Source organism: Halichoeres trimaculatus, unplaced genomic scaffold, assembly GCF_033239565.1.
Source record: "Halichoeres trimaculatus isolate MK-OKI-2021-1 unplaced genomic scaffold, fHalTri1.1 fHalTri1_scaffold_8, whole genome shotgun sequence".
In the NCBI taxonomy this organism is placed as follows: Eukaryota; Metazoa; Chordata; class Actinopteri; order Labriformes; family Labridae; genus Halichoeres; species Halichoeres trimaculatus.
In genome coordinates, this window is record NW_027437186.1 from 10,016,450 (window position 1) to 10,034,600 (window position 18,151).

General features: G+C 39.2%; 1 protein-coding gene across 1 annotated transcript in view; it reads right to left on the minus strand.

Annotated features, from left to right (window-relative positions):
• The window catches only part of thada (THADA armadillo repeat containing), a 124,951-nt gene that overhangs the window by 12,461 nt on the left and 94,339 nt on the right, over positions 1-18,151 (minus strand). The window contains exons 33-36 of the mRNA XM_074675144.1: positions 11,776-11,900; positions 8,095-8,167; positions 7,405-7,555; positions 7,186-7,308 (exon numbers count right to left, since the gene is read on the minus strand). Of these exons, the coding sequence (XP_074531245.1) occupies positions 7,186-7,308; positions 7,405-7,555; positions 8,095-8,167; positions 11,776-11,900 (472 nt within the window). The remainder of the gene's footprint in view (positions 1-7,185; positions 7,309-7,404; positions 7,556-8,094; positions 8,168-11,775; positions 11,901-18,151) is intronic.

Consider the following 18,151-nt stretch of genomic DNA (forward strand, 5'->3'; position numbering starts at 1 on the left):
GTCTTTGTTCAGTGACGTGTTTGCAAACACAAACACAAACTAGGTTTAATGCTTGAGTTAGTGTTGAACTAAAACAGGTCAAGCACTGTTAAATGAGACTCCTTCTGCAGGTCATTCACTTCCATTCATCTGTGTCATCCCCTGTGAATGACTGAACAGGACAAAAGGTCACAACTGTGTTGGTCTCTGTTAGCTTCACAGTTAGCAATGTGGGTTAGCTAGGTCTTGTCTCTCGATAATGGTTTACTTCAAACACGTGGTCTTTGTTTTCACTTGACTGATGGAGATTTGAAAAGAAATTCAGTAGCACTCCCACCTCGGTACAGCTAATAGCAGGAAACATCTAGCAAGCGGTTAGCTTAGCTTAGCACAGAGTCGAAGAAAAAGTAGAACAACGATCCTGGCTTTGTCAAAAAGGTAGCAAAATCCCAAAGAAGAAAAATGTACCCAGTTTATAAGACAATGACCTGGCACCAAAGTTTCATACTGAAGCTGAAGTGCTTCAAACTTGCATTCTTCCCCCATGTCCAGCAGAGGGCGACACCTCTGATTTCAGACGTAGCACGGTGACGAGAAGTCTGAAAAAATCATCTGCCATTCAGTTGATATATGTCTCACTTATCACTGTCCTGATGAGTTTTTGGTCTCAGATTTTAGTTTAGACTTTTCTTTCGAAAAGCTTGAAAGGCTACAATGGCAATCTGAGGCCCCATTTACACGACAACATTTCATCTGAAAATGCTAAAACGCAGTGAAAAAATCTGCTTTTACACGGAAACGCAGAGGGACTGAAAACGCTGTAGTAAGCATGCCAGGCCTGCAGGTGGTGCTATAAATGCCTTGTCCAGAAGCAGCTTTTGGAAGATCTCCACCGAAGTAGAGTTGAGTTGATCATCTGGTGTTCTGGTGAATACTAAGAGCAGAAGTGGAGCAACAGATGCACATTTTGAATGAAGACAGTCAGCAGATTCAGCAGATTGAGAAGCACAAGCACGGTAGTTCTCAATCATAACAACGATACTGTTGTACTGTTGGATGCACTCACACGAGGCGGAGTGTGAGGTCAGCGTTTCCACTGAAAACGCCGGCTTACTGTTTACACGGCAACGGTGTCAGCAGCGTTTCAGAAAAAAACCCACTCTGGAAGCCGTTTTCAAAAGTTTGCATTTTAGGTCGGCTGAAACCCAATTTCCATGTAAACACGAGGCTGAAACGCGACAAACTTCTGCGTTTCACCCTAAAACTGTTGTGAGTGCAAACGGCCCCTGAAATTATGTCTTTTTCAGGGACTATAGTCACAGACACTCAAAAGAGTGCATTCAGTAAGTTTAGTTTGTTATAAAGCTACTTTTAGCAAGCTAAAATTAGCATCAATGTCACAACTTAGCACAAGATAACCTAATGCTCACCACTAACTATTTGTTCATGACAAATTGTTAAAAGTAAATTCACAATTTCAGAAAGAGGAGCTTTACAGGAATAATTATTGGTAGAGATTTCTAGACTGGTGCTACAACAAAAGTATTTCACACTTTGACTTTTCTAGTTAACCAGCTTTTGATTGAAGCTTTATTTCACAGAATGCAGGGGTAAGATTAGGATCTATATTTCAAAGCTATGCTAGTGAAAGAATCCGACATTATCTTTTTCTTGAAATGTAAAAAATGTATCTGACTAAGACAAATTATATCATTTCATGCCTTTATAAAACTGATTGAAGCAAGGGACTTTTCTGTTTCAAACCCTTTGATGATTTTGTTGTTAAACATGTGAAAGAAATTTCACAGCAGAACTTCTTTTTATCAAATCAGATGATCAGAAGATAGCATGGATTCATCAGAGGGCTAATATTTCAAAGAACACGTGGAAGAAGGAGATAAGTAATATGTTCCTGTTTGTGGATTTTAAAGCATATACTAACATTATTCAGAATTCATTCCTATTGATAAGAGAGATTTAATAATGATTTCAAACTAACCTGATTAGATGGTGATTAGAGATACAGAGTCTATGTCATTAAGGTTTAGTTTCTGTCTGATCTCTTAGCTCTGACGTTGTACATTGTGCTTACATTCTTTAATCTATGTGTAAGTCTCTGCTCTTAGTATTTTTGTGACTCTTGTTTTTTTTCCTGTCTGTCCCCATCAGTCTGAGGTCTCATCACTGTCCTAACTCTAACCCTCACTGACGTCCAACTCTGATCTCCCTCTTCTAAATATAAAACCATCGCTCTGTCCCTGCACGACTTCGTCACTGTGCAGGAGGTCCACAGAGGGAGAGTTTGATTTCAGACCCAATTAGTCTGGAGGTTTTCGTGTATGTGTGTGTGTGTGTGTGTGTGTGTGTGTGTGTGTGTGTGTGTGTGTGTGTGTGTGTGTGTGGATTTGCTCTTCCTCTACAGGACAAAGGCTCCTCTGTGGTTCACAGCGTCATCCAACCTGATGAGAATCTAATGTGTCTCCCACAAACAAAAGAGATTTATCAAACTTTCTTAATTCAAGCAACAAAAAATCAAGATAAACTGTTTGGTGTTATTAACAGCAATGTTCACTAGGTGAGTCCAGACAAAAGTCGAATCGATAAAAATCGCAAGCAGAAATGAGGCCTGAATTGTTTGTAACATGTCCAAAAGTCTTTAAATGAAGTAATCTCAATTTAATTAAATGGAAATCTAAACCAAACTAAATCAAATTAAAACAGCTAGAGGTCAATCTTTGAGCAAAATCTATTTGTTCTTTCATGTCATCAGACTGTTGATGTGTTTTTTTTGCACTAGATGACTTTACACCTGATGTATAATGTGAATTCAATCAGGTTATAGACACATTGTTTGCATCATCCTTTTAAAACTGATTTACAAAAAAATCTGAGATCATATGCAATTCTAAATTACTTTACCATGGGTTAAAAAAAAATAAAGTTATTATCCTCGTTTCTAAAAATGAGAAAATCTCAGCAATGCCATCTTCTGTAGTGCTTAGAAATAATTTGGTTCATGGCTCAACTTTCAGAATTACTTTAGACAATTAATTACACAATTCAATTCTCTTTTCATAGAATATGTTTTCATTGGCTTGCGTTAGCTTTCAGCGTTGGTGGTACAGACTAATCATTATAATCATTTTCATCTATTCTAAGATTTTTTTTTACTAAAACTTCAAAATAAATGGGAAACTTGTCTTCTTTAGTAGCATTATACGTAATTTTGGTCAATCTGAACAGAGCTTGGACAACTTTTAAGCTACACTGGTCTGATGATCTGCTGAGAGATTAAAGTGGAAACAATTTCACCATCTTACTTCAAAATAAAATGCAAAATAATCCTGTTGTAACTGGCCGATAGATATAAAGGGTTAGCATCACAGCTGTGTTAAATGACTGATTCTGATTGGTCGACATTTTATGGCAATGATCCAATATTTTTGGACAGAACACCAATGTTTGTAGGGATTGTACTGATGCACTGAAAAAAAAATCCTGTTGCTTTGACTTCTGCTTAACAGCAGAGAACACTAAAACTGGAAAAGTTTGTCACAGACTTTAGGAGAAAGAGTTGATCCACTATCAGTGGAAATGTTTAGTTCATCAGCTAAATTAACTCAGGTGAAAAAGAACTGAGGGTTTACCATTAAAGATCTGATTCTGAAACTAAATCTAGCTGAGTTTCTTTCATTTTTAGAGGCCAGAGTGGGGGAGGGGTCAACTGGAGAGAAGCTTGTTTTGCATTTCACCCGTCTCTGTTCCCACATCTCTGCCTGTCCTCCATATCAAAGGAGCAGCAGTCGTCACCTCCATCTGAAGGAGCTCACACCTCAGGTACTTGACTCTGCAACTACAGGTCATAAAACACACACACACACACACACACACACACACACACACACACACACACACACACACACACACACACACACACACACACACACACACACACACACACACACACACACACACACACACAAACACACACACTAGAGACAGATGAACTAAAGACAGAAAGAAATCATCTGATAATTCGCTGAATCTTTAACTTTCAAACTCTCACATCTCTCATCTGTGTTCTTTTAGTGGTTCTTGGAGGCAGAAATACAAGTTAGGGAGAGATCTTCCAACAACAAACAAAACTAAAACTGTTTTCAGAGGTTGGAGTCTTGTGTTGCCTCAGTGAATTATTTATTTACACTGTAAGTATTGACTTTAAAATGCAGGTAAACAACAGTGATGACTTAATCAAATGCTGCAGCGCCATGCTCAGTGTGTGCTAAGTTAAGTTTAAGAAACATCACTAACTTGAAGCTTTGAAAGTAAAATGATGACATACTTTTATAGTTGAGGGTTTTGTAGTTTCACAGTCAGTGGGACGTGAGTGCTCTGGGTTTTTCTGATGTTTTTCATTTTAAGAGAGGAATTCCTCTTTCCAAGCCAACTCACTCATTCATTCTACACCAGATCACCAATTTAAAGTCTCATTTCTGTTTGTGTGTGTGTGTGTGTGTGTGTGTGTGTGTGTGTGTGTGTGTGTGTGTGTCTGTGTGTGTTTGTGTTGCATTCCTGCCGAGCATCCAACGTGTGCTAAAATAAAATCAGGATTTCAGTGAAACTTTTATGATTGACAGAGAGGTTTGGAGCAAAGCAAAGGCACAACAAAACAGCAGAGACAAACACTCACACCCTTACGACTAGTTTACGGTAAGTGACACACTCTGGGGCCTCCCACACACTGACACACACACACACACACACACACACAACACACACACCATAAGGAGACAAGGACACCCACTCTGTAATTATGCCTATTGTTGTTCTCTTCCTGCTGGCTGTAGAGGAAAACTCTCCATCATATCTGATTTTCAACTTACAGCTTATCTGACCCTGTCTGCCCTGTGTATATAAACACACACACACACACACACACACACACACACACACAGACACACACACACACACACACACACACACACTTACGCACAAACACACACTCACGCACAAACACACATACAAACACATTTTCAGCTATTTAATAAAACTGAAAATTTTCAACTCTAAAAACTTGCCATTAAATAAATGTGTTGACATTACTTGTGTCTACATGTGATACTTTATGTTTCCTGATACATTAAAAATACATTAAATGAAAAAAAGTTATATTTTATTGCATACAAAATTACTTAGAAATACATAAATCATATTATATTTCTTCTTTCTGATCGATTCAGGCAGAAAAAATGCAAATAAAGATCTTCACTTGAAACCATATCAGAGGTTAACTTTGCTCTCTGCTCTCTCAGTTCATTAATAAACTCCACCTTTAAAGAGAAGTTTGGTTTCCTTTCACAATAAATAAAAGAGCTGTTTCTGTGTTAAAGTAAATCTCACTCCCTAACACCCTCGAGGCTGAATATTCCCTCAGTATGAACGGCCCTGCCATTAAGGGCAGCAAAGGAGGTGTTTTTCTGTCTCATGTTGTGTTAAGAGATACCATCAGAGTCCACAGACACAATACGCTGCTCCAGGAGGAAAATACAGGAAGTGAGTGTTGAGAAGACAGGAAGTGGAACTGTTTGTTTACTGAGGAGCAGCTGTCGGTCCTATGAAGCTGTGACATCCACAAGGGGACACACCTCATGTTCTGTGTGTGCGTGTGTGTGTTGCACTGCTATTATACCACTCTTAAAAAAGATCCAGTCTACTTCACACATAAAAATTAAACACACACACACACTTTTCATTCCAGGAATGCTCCGCAACTCTTAACACGAAATGATGTCATCATCCCAGTTTACCATCAGCATGTGTTTGTGGTGTTTTTATGTGTTTCTGTTTGTCTGTTTATACATGCGTGTTTGTGTTTGTGTGTGTGTGTATTTCAGTACATATTCATTATCACTGCTGTGTCACTCTGCTCTGGTATGTTTGCTTTGTTTTAAATGGGGGAGAATAAAATGGGAGTGGTCCTTTCTATGTATAGAGGAGCAAACACAGACACAGAAACACTCCCTGAGAGTGAAGTATGGCTGCATACAGGGATGTAAATATAACTCTAAGACATATTGTGCTCAGGGGTTATTTAGCCTTTATGCCACATCAAAACCTTCTGACCTTACATGAATCAGAAAAAGCAGTTTGTTGACTCCATCTGAGGGAAATTTGCTTGATTAAGGGTCATAGTGGAGGAAAACTATACAGCCCTTTTAGCTTTCAACTATATTATTACTGTTGTTTTAAATTTATTTGTTTATTCATCTTTATATTTAACACACATTTCAATGTTTTTTTTGTTTTATTTTGTTTTATTTTGTTTTATTTTATTTTAAAATATCCTTATAACCATCTCCTTTCTTTTTTTGTATTTCATGATTTTACTCATTGAAGTTTTTATCTGCATGTCTGTTCTTTAGATAAGCACTTTGGTCGGTATGCTTAAATGTATGAAAGGTAAGGTATAATATAAATAAAGTCAAGTTGGTTTAAGATATAGTATGTGTAAGTATACATATCGCTTTGTAAGACACTTCAGAAAAGTCCAATTACATTTTTTTTTAACATTTATATAAGACCCGAGATGGCAGCTCAGACATCACCTGCCGCCATATTGGTAGTGGCAAGAGCTCCGCGTACAGCTATAGGGCGCCTGTCCATCACGTGACCTGAGGTGTGCCTCTGATTGGGCCAGCTCGGGATCTTAATATCCTCTGAACGGCCGAGTTAGAAAAAAATCACCCCTGTACAGTGTGTACTGATAGTAAAATTAAGGACCCAGACAGGAGACTTTTTTTGAACCAGACTGTAAATAGGTTAATTTCTGCTTTGAAAACAGCTTTTTTTTGGCTTGGTGTGTATGTGACTTCCTGTACTTCTGGAGCCAGCCTCAAGCGAACACTCGAGAAACAGCAGATTTTAGCACTTCCACATTGTCCCATATTCTTAGATCGGAGGTTGCCACTTGGTTTTGACCAACCAGCAAATTCTGGTCTTGAAGCCACAAGTGGAAATATAAAGAACTGCAGCTCATCATGTGTTCACACAAGGCACCAGGAACCACGAACACACCAAGTCAAAAAAGCCGATTCTCCAAAAGTAAACTCGTTTGAAGCCTGGTTTAAGATAGGCTTTGGTCTGTGTGCCTTATTTCTCTATTCCATGCTGAACTGTTTGTGTGTGTGTCTTTGTGTGCTTGTGTACCTGTATCAAACAGAGTCGCTGGTACATTACAGAGGAAGTCAGAGGCTGAATCTCGGACCTCTTGATCTTCATCCTGCAGCAGCTTAAACACACTCCCCCATAGAGAGACTGTGGTGGACAGACCTAGAGACAGAAGACACTCAAAGATGGTGCCACATGTTTGGAAACACTTTTATACTTGTTAATGTTTCAGAGGACGCTTCATTATCAGGGACTCACCCAGAGGCAGGTGGGGGTTGCTCAGTACAGATGACGTGCAGGTGACCAGAACCTTTGCAGCTGCCAGTTTCACCTCCTCTGGTTGCTCCTCACTGCAGCATGAGCATACCAGCTCCCCCCATTGAGCCAAACAAGTTACTGCACTGGCACCCTAAACAACCCACAAATAAAACACGAGGAGATTTATGAAAGCTCCCGGCAAAACTGTAATTTTGCAGCACAGAATAAAGATAAATGTCTTGTTGGTATCAGGAGCAGATCTCTGGTTTTATATTTGTTCTCAGGCTACTGTTTCAGCAACACAGATGCTGTCGTTTTAAGTCTAAATCCATCTGGAATGGCACATCGATGCTTTTAAAGTACCATGACAGGATGATAATCAGATGACAGTAGGACTGATACACTGACATATTAGGATTCACATGTCTGAGCTGATCACAGACGTGCCAGTGTCTGCAAACTACAGTTCTTGATGTTAATACACCTGTTGCTGTGATTAACAGAAAAATAATAATTTAAACACGTTTTCATATATTTCTTTAGTGTTGGGGTGCTGGGCTTTCTTATATTCTGATCCATGAGAAGTCAAGGGTCAGGTGATGTTAGGACAGGTACACAAGGTCCATTACATGCATGAATGGTTTTGTTCGATGTAAGAGACAGTAAAAGAACACAATGAGTGTTTATTACCTGAGGGTTGGATGTCACAAGTTGCACCACCAGCTGAGAGAGCAGGGTCAGGGCGGCACAGTGGAGCTCCACGCTGAAATGTAAAATCACCGAGTTGATTTCAGCCTCCGTAGTGAGTAGTAAATGGCTGAAGGGTAGACCAACATTTCTTAACAACACTTAAAAAACAGGTCTTTGACACTTGGCAACCTTTCTCAGCTCTCTTTGAAACTATAAATGTGGATGATATTAGATTTTAGGGTGCTATGCAAGTGTATGTGCATATGTTTAGGTTGCTCTGTCTTTGTATGTATATGTGTTTGTGCTGGTAATTTTTTTTTATTTTTATTTTTTTAACTTTCTGGCTATTAGTATTGTTCATTTGTTTCTTCTCTGAAGTGTTTTTTGGTTGGGGGGTAGGGGCATGTATATGTTCAAGGTGCATATATGTTATTGCTATTATAAAAATTATTTAAAAAATGATCTTGATAAAAAAATAAAATAAGTAAAAAAGGCAATGAAAGAAAGTGGTTATGACCCACAAATTACAAGTTTAAATCACATGACACATGTCTGCTCTCAGACAAAGTCTTCCCAGCTCATATTATTTAACCAGAGAGAGAAGCTGAAATGTATCTTGTCCTAACATAGAATGTCAATTTTGGCAATCTAAACAGAAGAAATCCAACTTAACTTTGAGCCATGTTTTAAAAGGTCATTGCTTTATCAGAGTTAGCATCAGACTCCAGACTATTTTTCTGTTAATGTTGAAAGAAAACTTGACATAACTTAACTTTAATAACAACTAAAACAGTCAAACTCTGTAATTACTTTGACAGGACCGTAAGCTACATGATAGCTAAATGCTAAAATTGTCAGTTGATGGTGAAACTCAAACTCTTAACCAGTGCAAAAGCAATGTAGGAACTGACTTGATGCTAACATTAGCTTGTGTTAGAGAGAAGCTAATAAGGCATCAAAAAGGCTTCATGTCCTCATGTGATTATTCAATGCCTAACTGGATGACTAATCTAGATTTTCACTCAATTGTATAACCCATGGCCCCAAGAAGCATTGACATGAGAGGAATTGTTAGATTCCATACATTTATATGACTTACAATGTATAGAGTTGCATATCAGGGCCTCTGTCTATGGTGGACGTGTTCCCATCTTGCTTCCCCTCTATGAACTGAAGCCTTGCTGCTCAGTAATGTTCATACAGATTTTTTAGTGTTACACCAACTTTGTTACTGGGGACCTAAAAATGTCCATGCGTTCTTCCTCACAGATTTTGTTGTAGTTATTTATTGCATACTTAAAGTCAGAGCTCAGTGAAAATCTAAAAAGTAGATGTGTGAAAAAAAAATTTCCTCCTTGGGCAGTTCTGTGAAAACCCTCACACACACTCACACACACACTTAACTCATCTGTATTAAATTACAGCCCACAAAAGAAGTGTGCTGCTGCTCACCACTAAAGTATGGATCACAATAAGCCAAGCGCCACTCAGTCACACAGCAGACAAAACCAGAAACCCAGCCCCCACCTCCTCTAATCATACCCCGGGCCACTCCGAGGAGAAACTGGATCTGTGGGTCCAGAGAATGTGGTTTTACACCCATGAAAGTCTTTGTAATTTAATCCTAATTCAAGCCTGTTTTCAGGGTGAGAAAAGTACAGCACGGACTTTAGAGAAGGTGTATGAGTCTGTCAATGCATGTCAGAGGGCTTAACTACAACACACACACACACACACACACACACACACACACACACACACACACACACACACACACACACACACACACACAAGCACAAGTACTAGAGTGTGTGCCAAACAGTTTGTGGTTAGAGGGGGTGATGACTCCGAAATAAAGGTTTAGACCTGACAGGTGAGGATAATCTTCTGGAGGAACGAAGTTCATATGACAAATATCAGTTTACTTCTTTTATTTTCCACCTTTTCAGTCTCTGCTTTGCTGTTTTCACATTCTCTGATGTAATTTCTAAGTAAAGCAAAATGTTCTAAATCTGTAAAAACTATTCAACTTAACTTCAAAGTGTTTTTGAGGGAACAGATTCTACCTTATTTAAGTTTTTCTAAATGAACAGAAGATTTAATAGAATTGAAGATCACATATTTAACTTTTAAGATATTGTCATTTTTATGAACAAAGTGCAAAGTATTCCAACAGATTTGTTCTTTAATAGAAATAAAGTGTCTGTATCTGTATTTTTGCTCATTATGATGTTTTTTTGTGGAGTGTCTTTGAATATTTTACAACACTAAATTCTAAAATTTAACACTAAACACTAAAATCTTTAATATTTCTGATGACCAAAAGCATCAATATCCTAAAGCCAGACAATGGCCAGCCCCTGCAGACCACATCATTTCACTCTCTTACATCACATTAAGTGCAACTCTGTGATATCAACAAGCCATCCTCATGATGCTGTAATGTTCTTTTGCAAAAAGACTTAAGTCTCCATCTTTTGTAGTTTTTGTTCCAGATACATCAAAAAAACCATATATACAGCCCATGTTATCAACAGGTTTTCAAAGGGACAAAAACTTGCTGCCTCTGTGCTGGGACACATGAGCAGACACCCTCACAGAAAGGGGTGAGAACTCTCCAGGTGTGCCCAGGTGCAGGGTAAAGGTGCAGTCAGTGAACCTGTGAGCCCTTTGTCTGTGAATGGCTCTCTGACAGGCAGCCTGCAGCAGCTGCAGCTGCGGCAGCAGCAGTGTGGAGGCTCTTTGACAGAGGGGAGGAGAAGGAGGAGAAGGAGGAGAAGTGTGGTTGTATGTTGACCTGTTCATGTCTCCTCATCCATCACTGCTAAAAGCTGCCCTGAGACTAACCACTGTTTTGACAGCAGGTTTTCAGGGGAGAGGAAGTGTTTTGAGACACAGTTGTCTCCATTTCCTTGTACTGAGGTTTTTGCTTGATGTTTGCAGTAGTGCAGAGACATCAAAGCAGAATTTTTATAACACCAATAAAGGCCCAAAGGACACACTATGAATGTGTGGCGTACATAACCACATGAATGGAAACTATTAGTCTTTCAGGAATTTTTGGCTGCTTAGTCTTCCTCTTTGCTGGTCCTCTAACTTTTCATATGTAATCAAGGTTGGTTAACTCTCTACCTGGTTTCTGCTTTTATTTTGGTGCTATTGACTCAGTTTTCATCTTGAACTTCCTCAAATTTTAAACAAACAACAAAGCCGGTTGTTCAAATCAAATGTGTACAAATTTTTAAACTGCTACATTAATTCATGAGACTTGCTGAAATGATGTCTTTGCATAAAGATCTGCTCCCCGATTCATTACATGTTGTGGGTGTGGACCTCAAACACTAAGGTCTGCCTTAGAGGATGAAATATGGGTTTTCTAAAACACCAAGGTGATAAAAATAGAGATGTTTGAGAATGTTAAAGCTCTATGGAGATATAAGAGGGACAACATAAAGGTTAAAAATTACACAATTTCCTTTCTTTAAAGCCTGTCATGCTAGCTCTGGGAGCGCCCTTTGATTGCTGACTTTAACTGTTGATTTTTTTATCAGAGGTAAGTACAATAATGTTATATCCTTCCACCTAAACAGAGGAGACAGAGGATCATGCAGCAATGACTTTAAGGGGATTAAGAAAATTGATTTTATACGTGTATTTGTGTTGGTTTGTGTCGACTCTGACCTGTGGGCAGATCTCTGCGTCAGCGCGAGGAGGTGAAGCAAAACCTCCCCCTGAGACATAGTCTGAGCACCATCCCTCCACTGAAGTCCACAGCCTGAGCTCAACACAGACAGCACACTGAGGACCTGAAGGAAGGAAATGAGATATTAATGTACACACTCACTCACACACACGCACACACACACGCACACACACGCAGACAGACTGTCCATCATCACAGCTCTGGTGTCCTCTCTGCAGTCGGCTGCCTTTTTGGTATTTTTACCACACGGGTCAGATCCTCCCTACACACACCCAAACCACGGGCACACAGCTGCCTCTCTCCTCTATCAATCTTTCTAACACAGGCTCTCCAACACACACACACACACACACACACACACACACACACACACACACACACACACACACACACACACACACACACACACACACACACACACACACACACACACACACACACACACACACACACACACAGACTTTTTTGAGAAAGCTGCAAAACAATGCAAATGCAGAGATAATTTATTATCCAGGGAAAAAATAAAACTCAATGAAGTTTAAAGAAGAAAACCATAGATTGTCATTATCTTGAAATATATCCAACAAAGAGTCAGGGGCATTCTGAGTAAGTTTTATTGAACAATGACGAGCTTAAACACATCATTGAAAAAAAATGAACTCAGACAAAGGTTAGCAGACAAAATTAACACAAGGTGGTTGTTGTTTATAGGGGATGGACCCATCTAACTTATTTTGAAATCTTAATACAAAAATAATACCTGGACTTTGGTTATTGACCAACACTGACTAATATGATCCATTATCTCTATTCCTAAATACAAGGATGACACTGAGAATTATGTTTTGCCAACTTCCAGCTTTTCTAACTTTCTGAACCAAAAAGAAATAGATTTATACATTTAAACTGACTGCTATTGTTTTATGGGATTATGAATTCAAAGCTCTTCTTCTGGCTTGCAAAACATTAACAAGAACGGCTCCTGTCTACCTGGGGTACCAGGTCTACACTCCTTACGACCCACTACGCTCTGCTTGTGAAAGACGCCTGGTACTTCCAGCCTAGCCCAGCCCAGCCTGGCTCCAAATCTCTAGCCAGACTCTTCTCCTCTGTTGTTCCCAAATGGTGGAATGAATTACATAACTCTATACGATCCACAGAGTCTCTTTCTCTGAAGACTCATCTGTTCAGGGAACACTTAGGCACTTTATCTGACCCTTCTCCTCTTTGTCCTCAGGGGTAGAATGAGTCAGAAGGTCTCAGACCCAGCTCTTAGTGAATTTTTGGCACTAATCACTTAATGTTGTTAAAAGTTGTAGTATATTGTTGCAGAGCACATGCATGGTTGATGTAACACAGCAGAGCACAGAACAAAGTCAAACAGATCTGCTCTATGGAGCCTGTTCCTAGAAAAGAAGAATTGTGACAGAAAATCTTTAATTTAAGCATTGATCTATTCTGGTTTCCACTCATCTTCTTGCTACACTTCCTAAAACTGTTCTTCATCCTTACATACTCTCCTCTGCTCATGCTGTTTTCTCTGCGTGTTCTCGAGCTGCTGTTCGAGTCACGGGAGGAAAAGCCCCCCATTTAAAAAACATTGAGCCAAGAACACATGTTGACATTCCTTTTGCATCTCTCTCTGATTATTATTTCTCCCAGGGCCAGAGCTGTTGTCAGAGCTTTTAAATAAAGTCTGCTGTATATGATCTGTGTGGGCGGAAAGCAGGGCAAGCAGGGGCATGAACATTTATTTGTTAACATCTGTGTGTGTCTTTAAGAGTGTATATTTGTGAGCAGTAAAATGAGTCTGGTGAACCTCTGAGTTGCTGTTCTGTAGATGTAAGTGATGATAGTTGGTGACAACGTAGTCATCATTGAGCTTCATTGAGGAATTCAAAAACAAGGCTTTGCACGCTCCTGTCTCAGAACTGTTGATGTTAATTGTCCTTAACTGAGTTCTACATTAACTATTTCAAAGTAATCCATCAGAGTCTCCTGTGTCGAAGAGTCAAGTTGAATTCCAACTCAAACTGGTGTCACCAACAGAATTTTCACAAGAAATATTGGTAAGTGTAAACTCTTAATCTGCAAGACATTCCAAAATGGACTAATTACAAAAAAAAGTAGTTGGACAGAGGCAAGATCAGTTGTGAATCTGTGTTTGTTGGAAATCTGTAGTCAAGGACTTCAGGCAGTGCTGAATACATATACAGTGGTAGTTGTTTACTAACAAACTCAACCCCATGAGATGGATCTGTTAATCTAAATAAATAAAGCAACAACAACACGATTGGGATGCTAAGTAGCATTTTAAAATAACCTGTAACCAGCAGTATTGGTGCTGATAATCTCATTTTAAAGTGTGGATTATGATCAGGGATATACCTAGAAGGTAGCCTCTTTCAAGATCACTTTCAAACCCCTCACAGCCCCTTTGAAATTGTTTTAATTTGCTATCATCTTAACTGGCTAACAGCTGCTACATGCCTGCTCTTATAGCTCCTATATTCCAAACAATAAAATGATGTTTCGTATATTTCTGTAAGGTAACAGTGTTTAAAATGTGACTCTTTCAGCCCTGATACTCCAAACATCATCTGATTCAAAAGAAAAAAACACTTTGGAGCACAGAAGGGAAAATCCTTCAAATTCTGCCTTTCCAAACACTTTGGCCCAAGAGAGTATCCCATTTATTAGATTTCCTGAAAATTTGAAAACACACTGCTGATTTTGTCCATATTTTCATTTGGAAGTGCTCTAATGCAATAACAGGCAGTGCAGGGAACCACTGCAGTCTGGACAAACTGTGTTTTTCAGACAATAGTTTACCAAGTCAAATGTCTCTTCTAAGCCTCGATGAAGGTGATCAATCATCAGGAAGGAGTGCCAGACCAGAGCCATAATTCATTTGGGCGGTCCACCTCTCTGTCTTTACTGCACAACAAAATAACTTCCTTTTTCAATCTCCACTAGTCTCTGGTTGTGTTTTTTTTCTGTCTGCGTCTGTCGGCATGTTTTCAGCTGGTCTGCGTCTCTGCTTTTCTTTTACAGCCTCTTTAATGAGCTCTGCTCCGTCTTGCAGCACACTCAGCTGCCCTCATACTCAAATATACAGCGTCACAGGAAAACATGCAGAGTCAGGCACAGATGTGTACCGGCTCTGAGAGCTGTAACATGCAAATAAACAGTGACGCCCACCCGGCATGAACATACACACACACACACACACACCCACTCACACACATATTCACAACATGAAAACACATTAAAGTTACTCTTCACACACCCCATTTAACTTGCCTTTCCTTTAAGTTTCCCCTCCTTAATGTGTTGCAGCTTTATTTCAGTACACAGTCAGAAAATTAAAAAAGAGAAATGGTATGATGAACTTAACCTTGTGACTTTGTCACATGTCCCACTTTATAATCGTGATGTAACTGGCACTGAACACGCTCTCTTATTGATGTTACAAAGTGATGGCTATATTTACTAAATAGTAATTCTAAAGAGTGTTTGCATTAAATGTAAACATTGTATGTTTTTTCAGTGTCTGCAGAGTGTGTTCGATTTTCTTACATTGATCCTAAAGAATCTACTCCAGTGACGCAACTAGTAGCTAAGAAAGTAGGGATGCACGATATTATCGGCACAATATCGGTATCGGCTGATAAAAGCTTAAAAACATGTTTATCGGTATCGGCAGATATGAAAATTTCTGTCGATACGAACAGCCGATAAGGTGCTATTCAGTTAGGATTATTATTATTTTCCATCTGAAAAATAAGCTCCTTAAATAAAATGTAGCACTTCATTTATTTGCACTGCAGAGCTCTGTGTCTGTCACCAGGTTGTTACAGTAGCTCTAAAATAATCAAATGCAACTTGGTTATGTTTAAAAATGCATTGTACATTTAAAGTTCATGTGATCTAAAGAAATTATTTTTCTGTATTTCAATACTGAATGTCTTGAGTTTGAAAAAATAATACTTTTTTTTATCTATGGTTAAATCAAATGTATTTTTTTTTGGTCTTTTTTTATGTGTGTTTCTTAAACAAATAAGACCGTCACAATAAGAGTAACATATAAATTCCAGTACAGGATAGACTTAGCTTTCTTTACAGTGAAAAAAACAAACAAACTTGTGATTATCGGTATCAGTATCGGCCAAAAGGGGTTTTGATATATCGGCATATCGGATGTTGGCAAAAATCTAATATCGAGAATTCCTATAAGAAAGCACCCTTCAGGTTTTGTAACCATCTGACTTCATTCTTACTGAATTTTGTCCCACATTGCTATCAGTAAAATAGGACCAGCAGATGACTAAAGAGTTTATCATTCAGTGGAGAAGACACAATTTGCGTGTAACAAACCAAACTGGTCACTGCTATAGATTACCCCAGAGTGATTGTGAACAACACAGCAACATCTTAACTGCCATATAATTTAGTGCACAAGATGTTTGTTTCTGTCACATTATTGGGCAATTTTTGTGGACAAGGCAGCTACAGAGAGAGGAAATTTAGGGAGTAGAGTATGAGGAAAGATATGCAGCAAAAGTTTATGAGTGTGAGTAGAACCATGACTCTTAAGACAGTTTTTCAACCAAAAGAGTTGGCTGTGTCCTCAAAACCAATGCAGCCAGTACAACAGTATAAAATACAGAAAGAGGTGTTTTTACAGGGAAACACCAAGGGACTGAAAACGCTGTAGTGAGCATGTCAGGCCAGTAGGTGGTGCTATAACTGTCTGGTCCAGAAGCCGCTTTTGGTAGATCTTCACTGAAGTAGAGTTGAGCCGATCATGTTGTGTAACAGAGTCGGCAGCGTTTCAGAAAAATTCTATTCTGGAGGCCATTTCAAAAGTTTGCATTTTAGATTGGCTAAAACGTTGTTTCAGTGTGATAAATTGATACAGGTATTGGATCATTTTAGTCAGTATCGGCCAGTAACCAAAATCCAGGTATTATTGTTGTATCGAGACGTCAAAAAAGTTGGATAGGTGCATCCTCTAGAAACAACCACCCTGTGTTAAATTTGTCGGCTAGCCTTTGTCTGAGCCTCAAACGCGAGGCTGAAACGCAACAGAACTTTTGCGTTTCACCCTAAAACTGTTGTCGTGTAAACAGACCCTTAGTGTGTTGCGAATTCATGGTGTTTTTGTTTCTTTTAATGACAGCAAGAATGTTGAGATTTCAAGAAGTGCCTGAGACATCTTTAACAGAAAAACAAGAAGATGGTTGTGTCATTAATTTTCCTGACTCTCTGTTATACAGTGTGCTTGTCTGCTGTGTGTGTAAGTTTGTGTCGCATTGAGGCAGAACTGCATTGCTGTGTGCGATACAAAAAGGGGAATTGTAAACATGCGACAATGTAGAGACAGAAATGACATGCCAATAAGATAAACATGTCGATAATAAAAAAAAAATAAAAAAAAATATATACAGACCTAATCTCTAAAAGAGGTAACCTTAAGTTACTTGTGCTGTGAACTGACACTATATATAGAAAATAAGATTAACTTGACTTCCAGGAGGGGTGCTGCCGTTGGGTGAAACACTGAAACTGCATGTTATAGACTTCATAGGAAAATAGTTTAAACTTTTTCCAGATTTTATTTCAGCTTTAAGAGTTCTCTGTCCTCATTTTATGTGTAAGAACATCTTACACCTTAAACTGTTTGTAATCACCCACTTTTTAGGTCGTTTCCTGAATGTCTGCCTGAACTCAAATCACAGTTTTCCTCAGGTTTCTGAGCAGCAAATAAACATTTTGTCCTTGGACTTCTGCTGCTCTTGCTCTTCCCCCAGGATGCATCACTGCAGTCAGGGTAAGCTGTGGCACCTGGCCCGTTGGGTTGGCGTGTCCTTGGCGGTGGGGAGGCTCCACTTAACGGGGCCGACACTTTAAACATTAACTCTCTGGCCTGTAAAGCAGCGCCTGGCGAGGAATGCTCCACTAAACGCACACATGCACAAGGCTTGAGACACACATGCACATAAAACACACACGGAGCTGAGTCATGTCAGCCCTGAAGGAGAGTTGACGACAGGACTCACAGAGCAGCTCTGAAACACATTGAAATAAGAGCTTCTGTCTCCAAACAGGAAATAGCATTTTCCCTCCAACGCTTGTTAGAGTGGAAGTCGACCAAACGTCTCATACGTGAGTGTGTGTTTGGCCTGCTGACGATTAGCCTCTCACGCAAACCTCTGCAAGACGGATCTGAGTGTTTAATCGATTAGCAGTAAATGTCCCTGTGGCTCAGTGAAAAGTACGGTGGCTGACAAGGATAACAACAGCTGAAAAGGTTTCCATTATCAGAAACAGGCTGCAAATTCAAAAACAGGA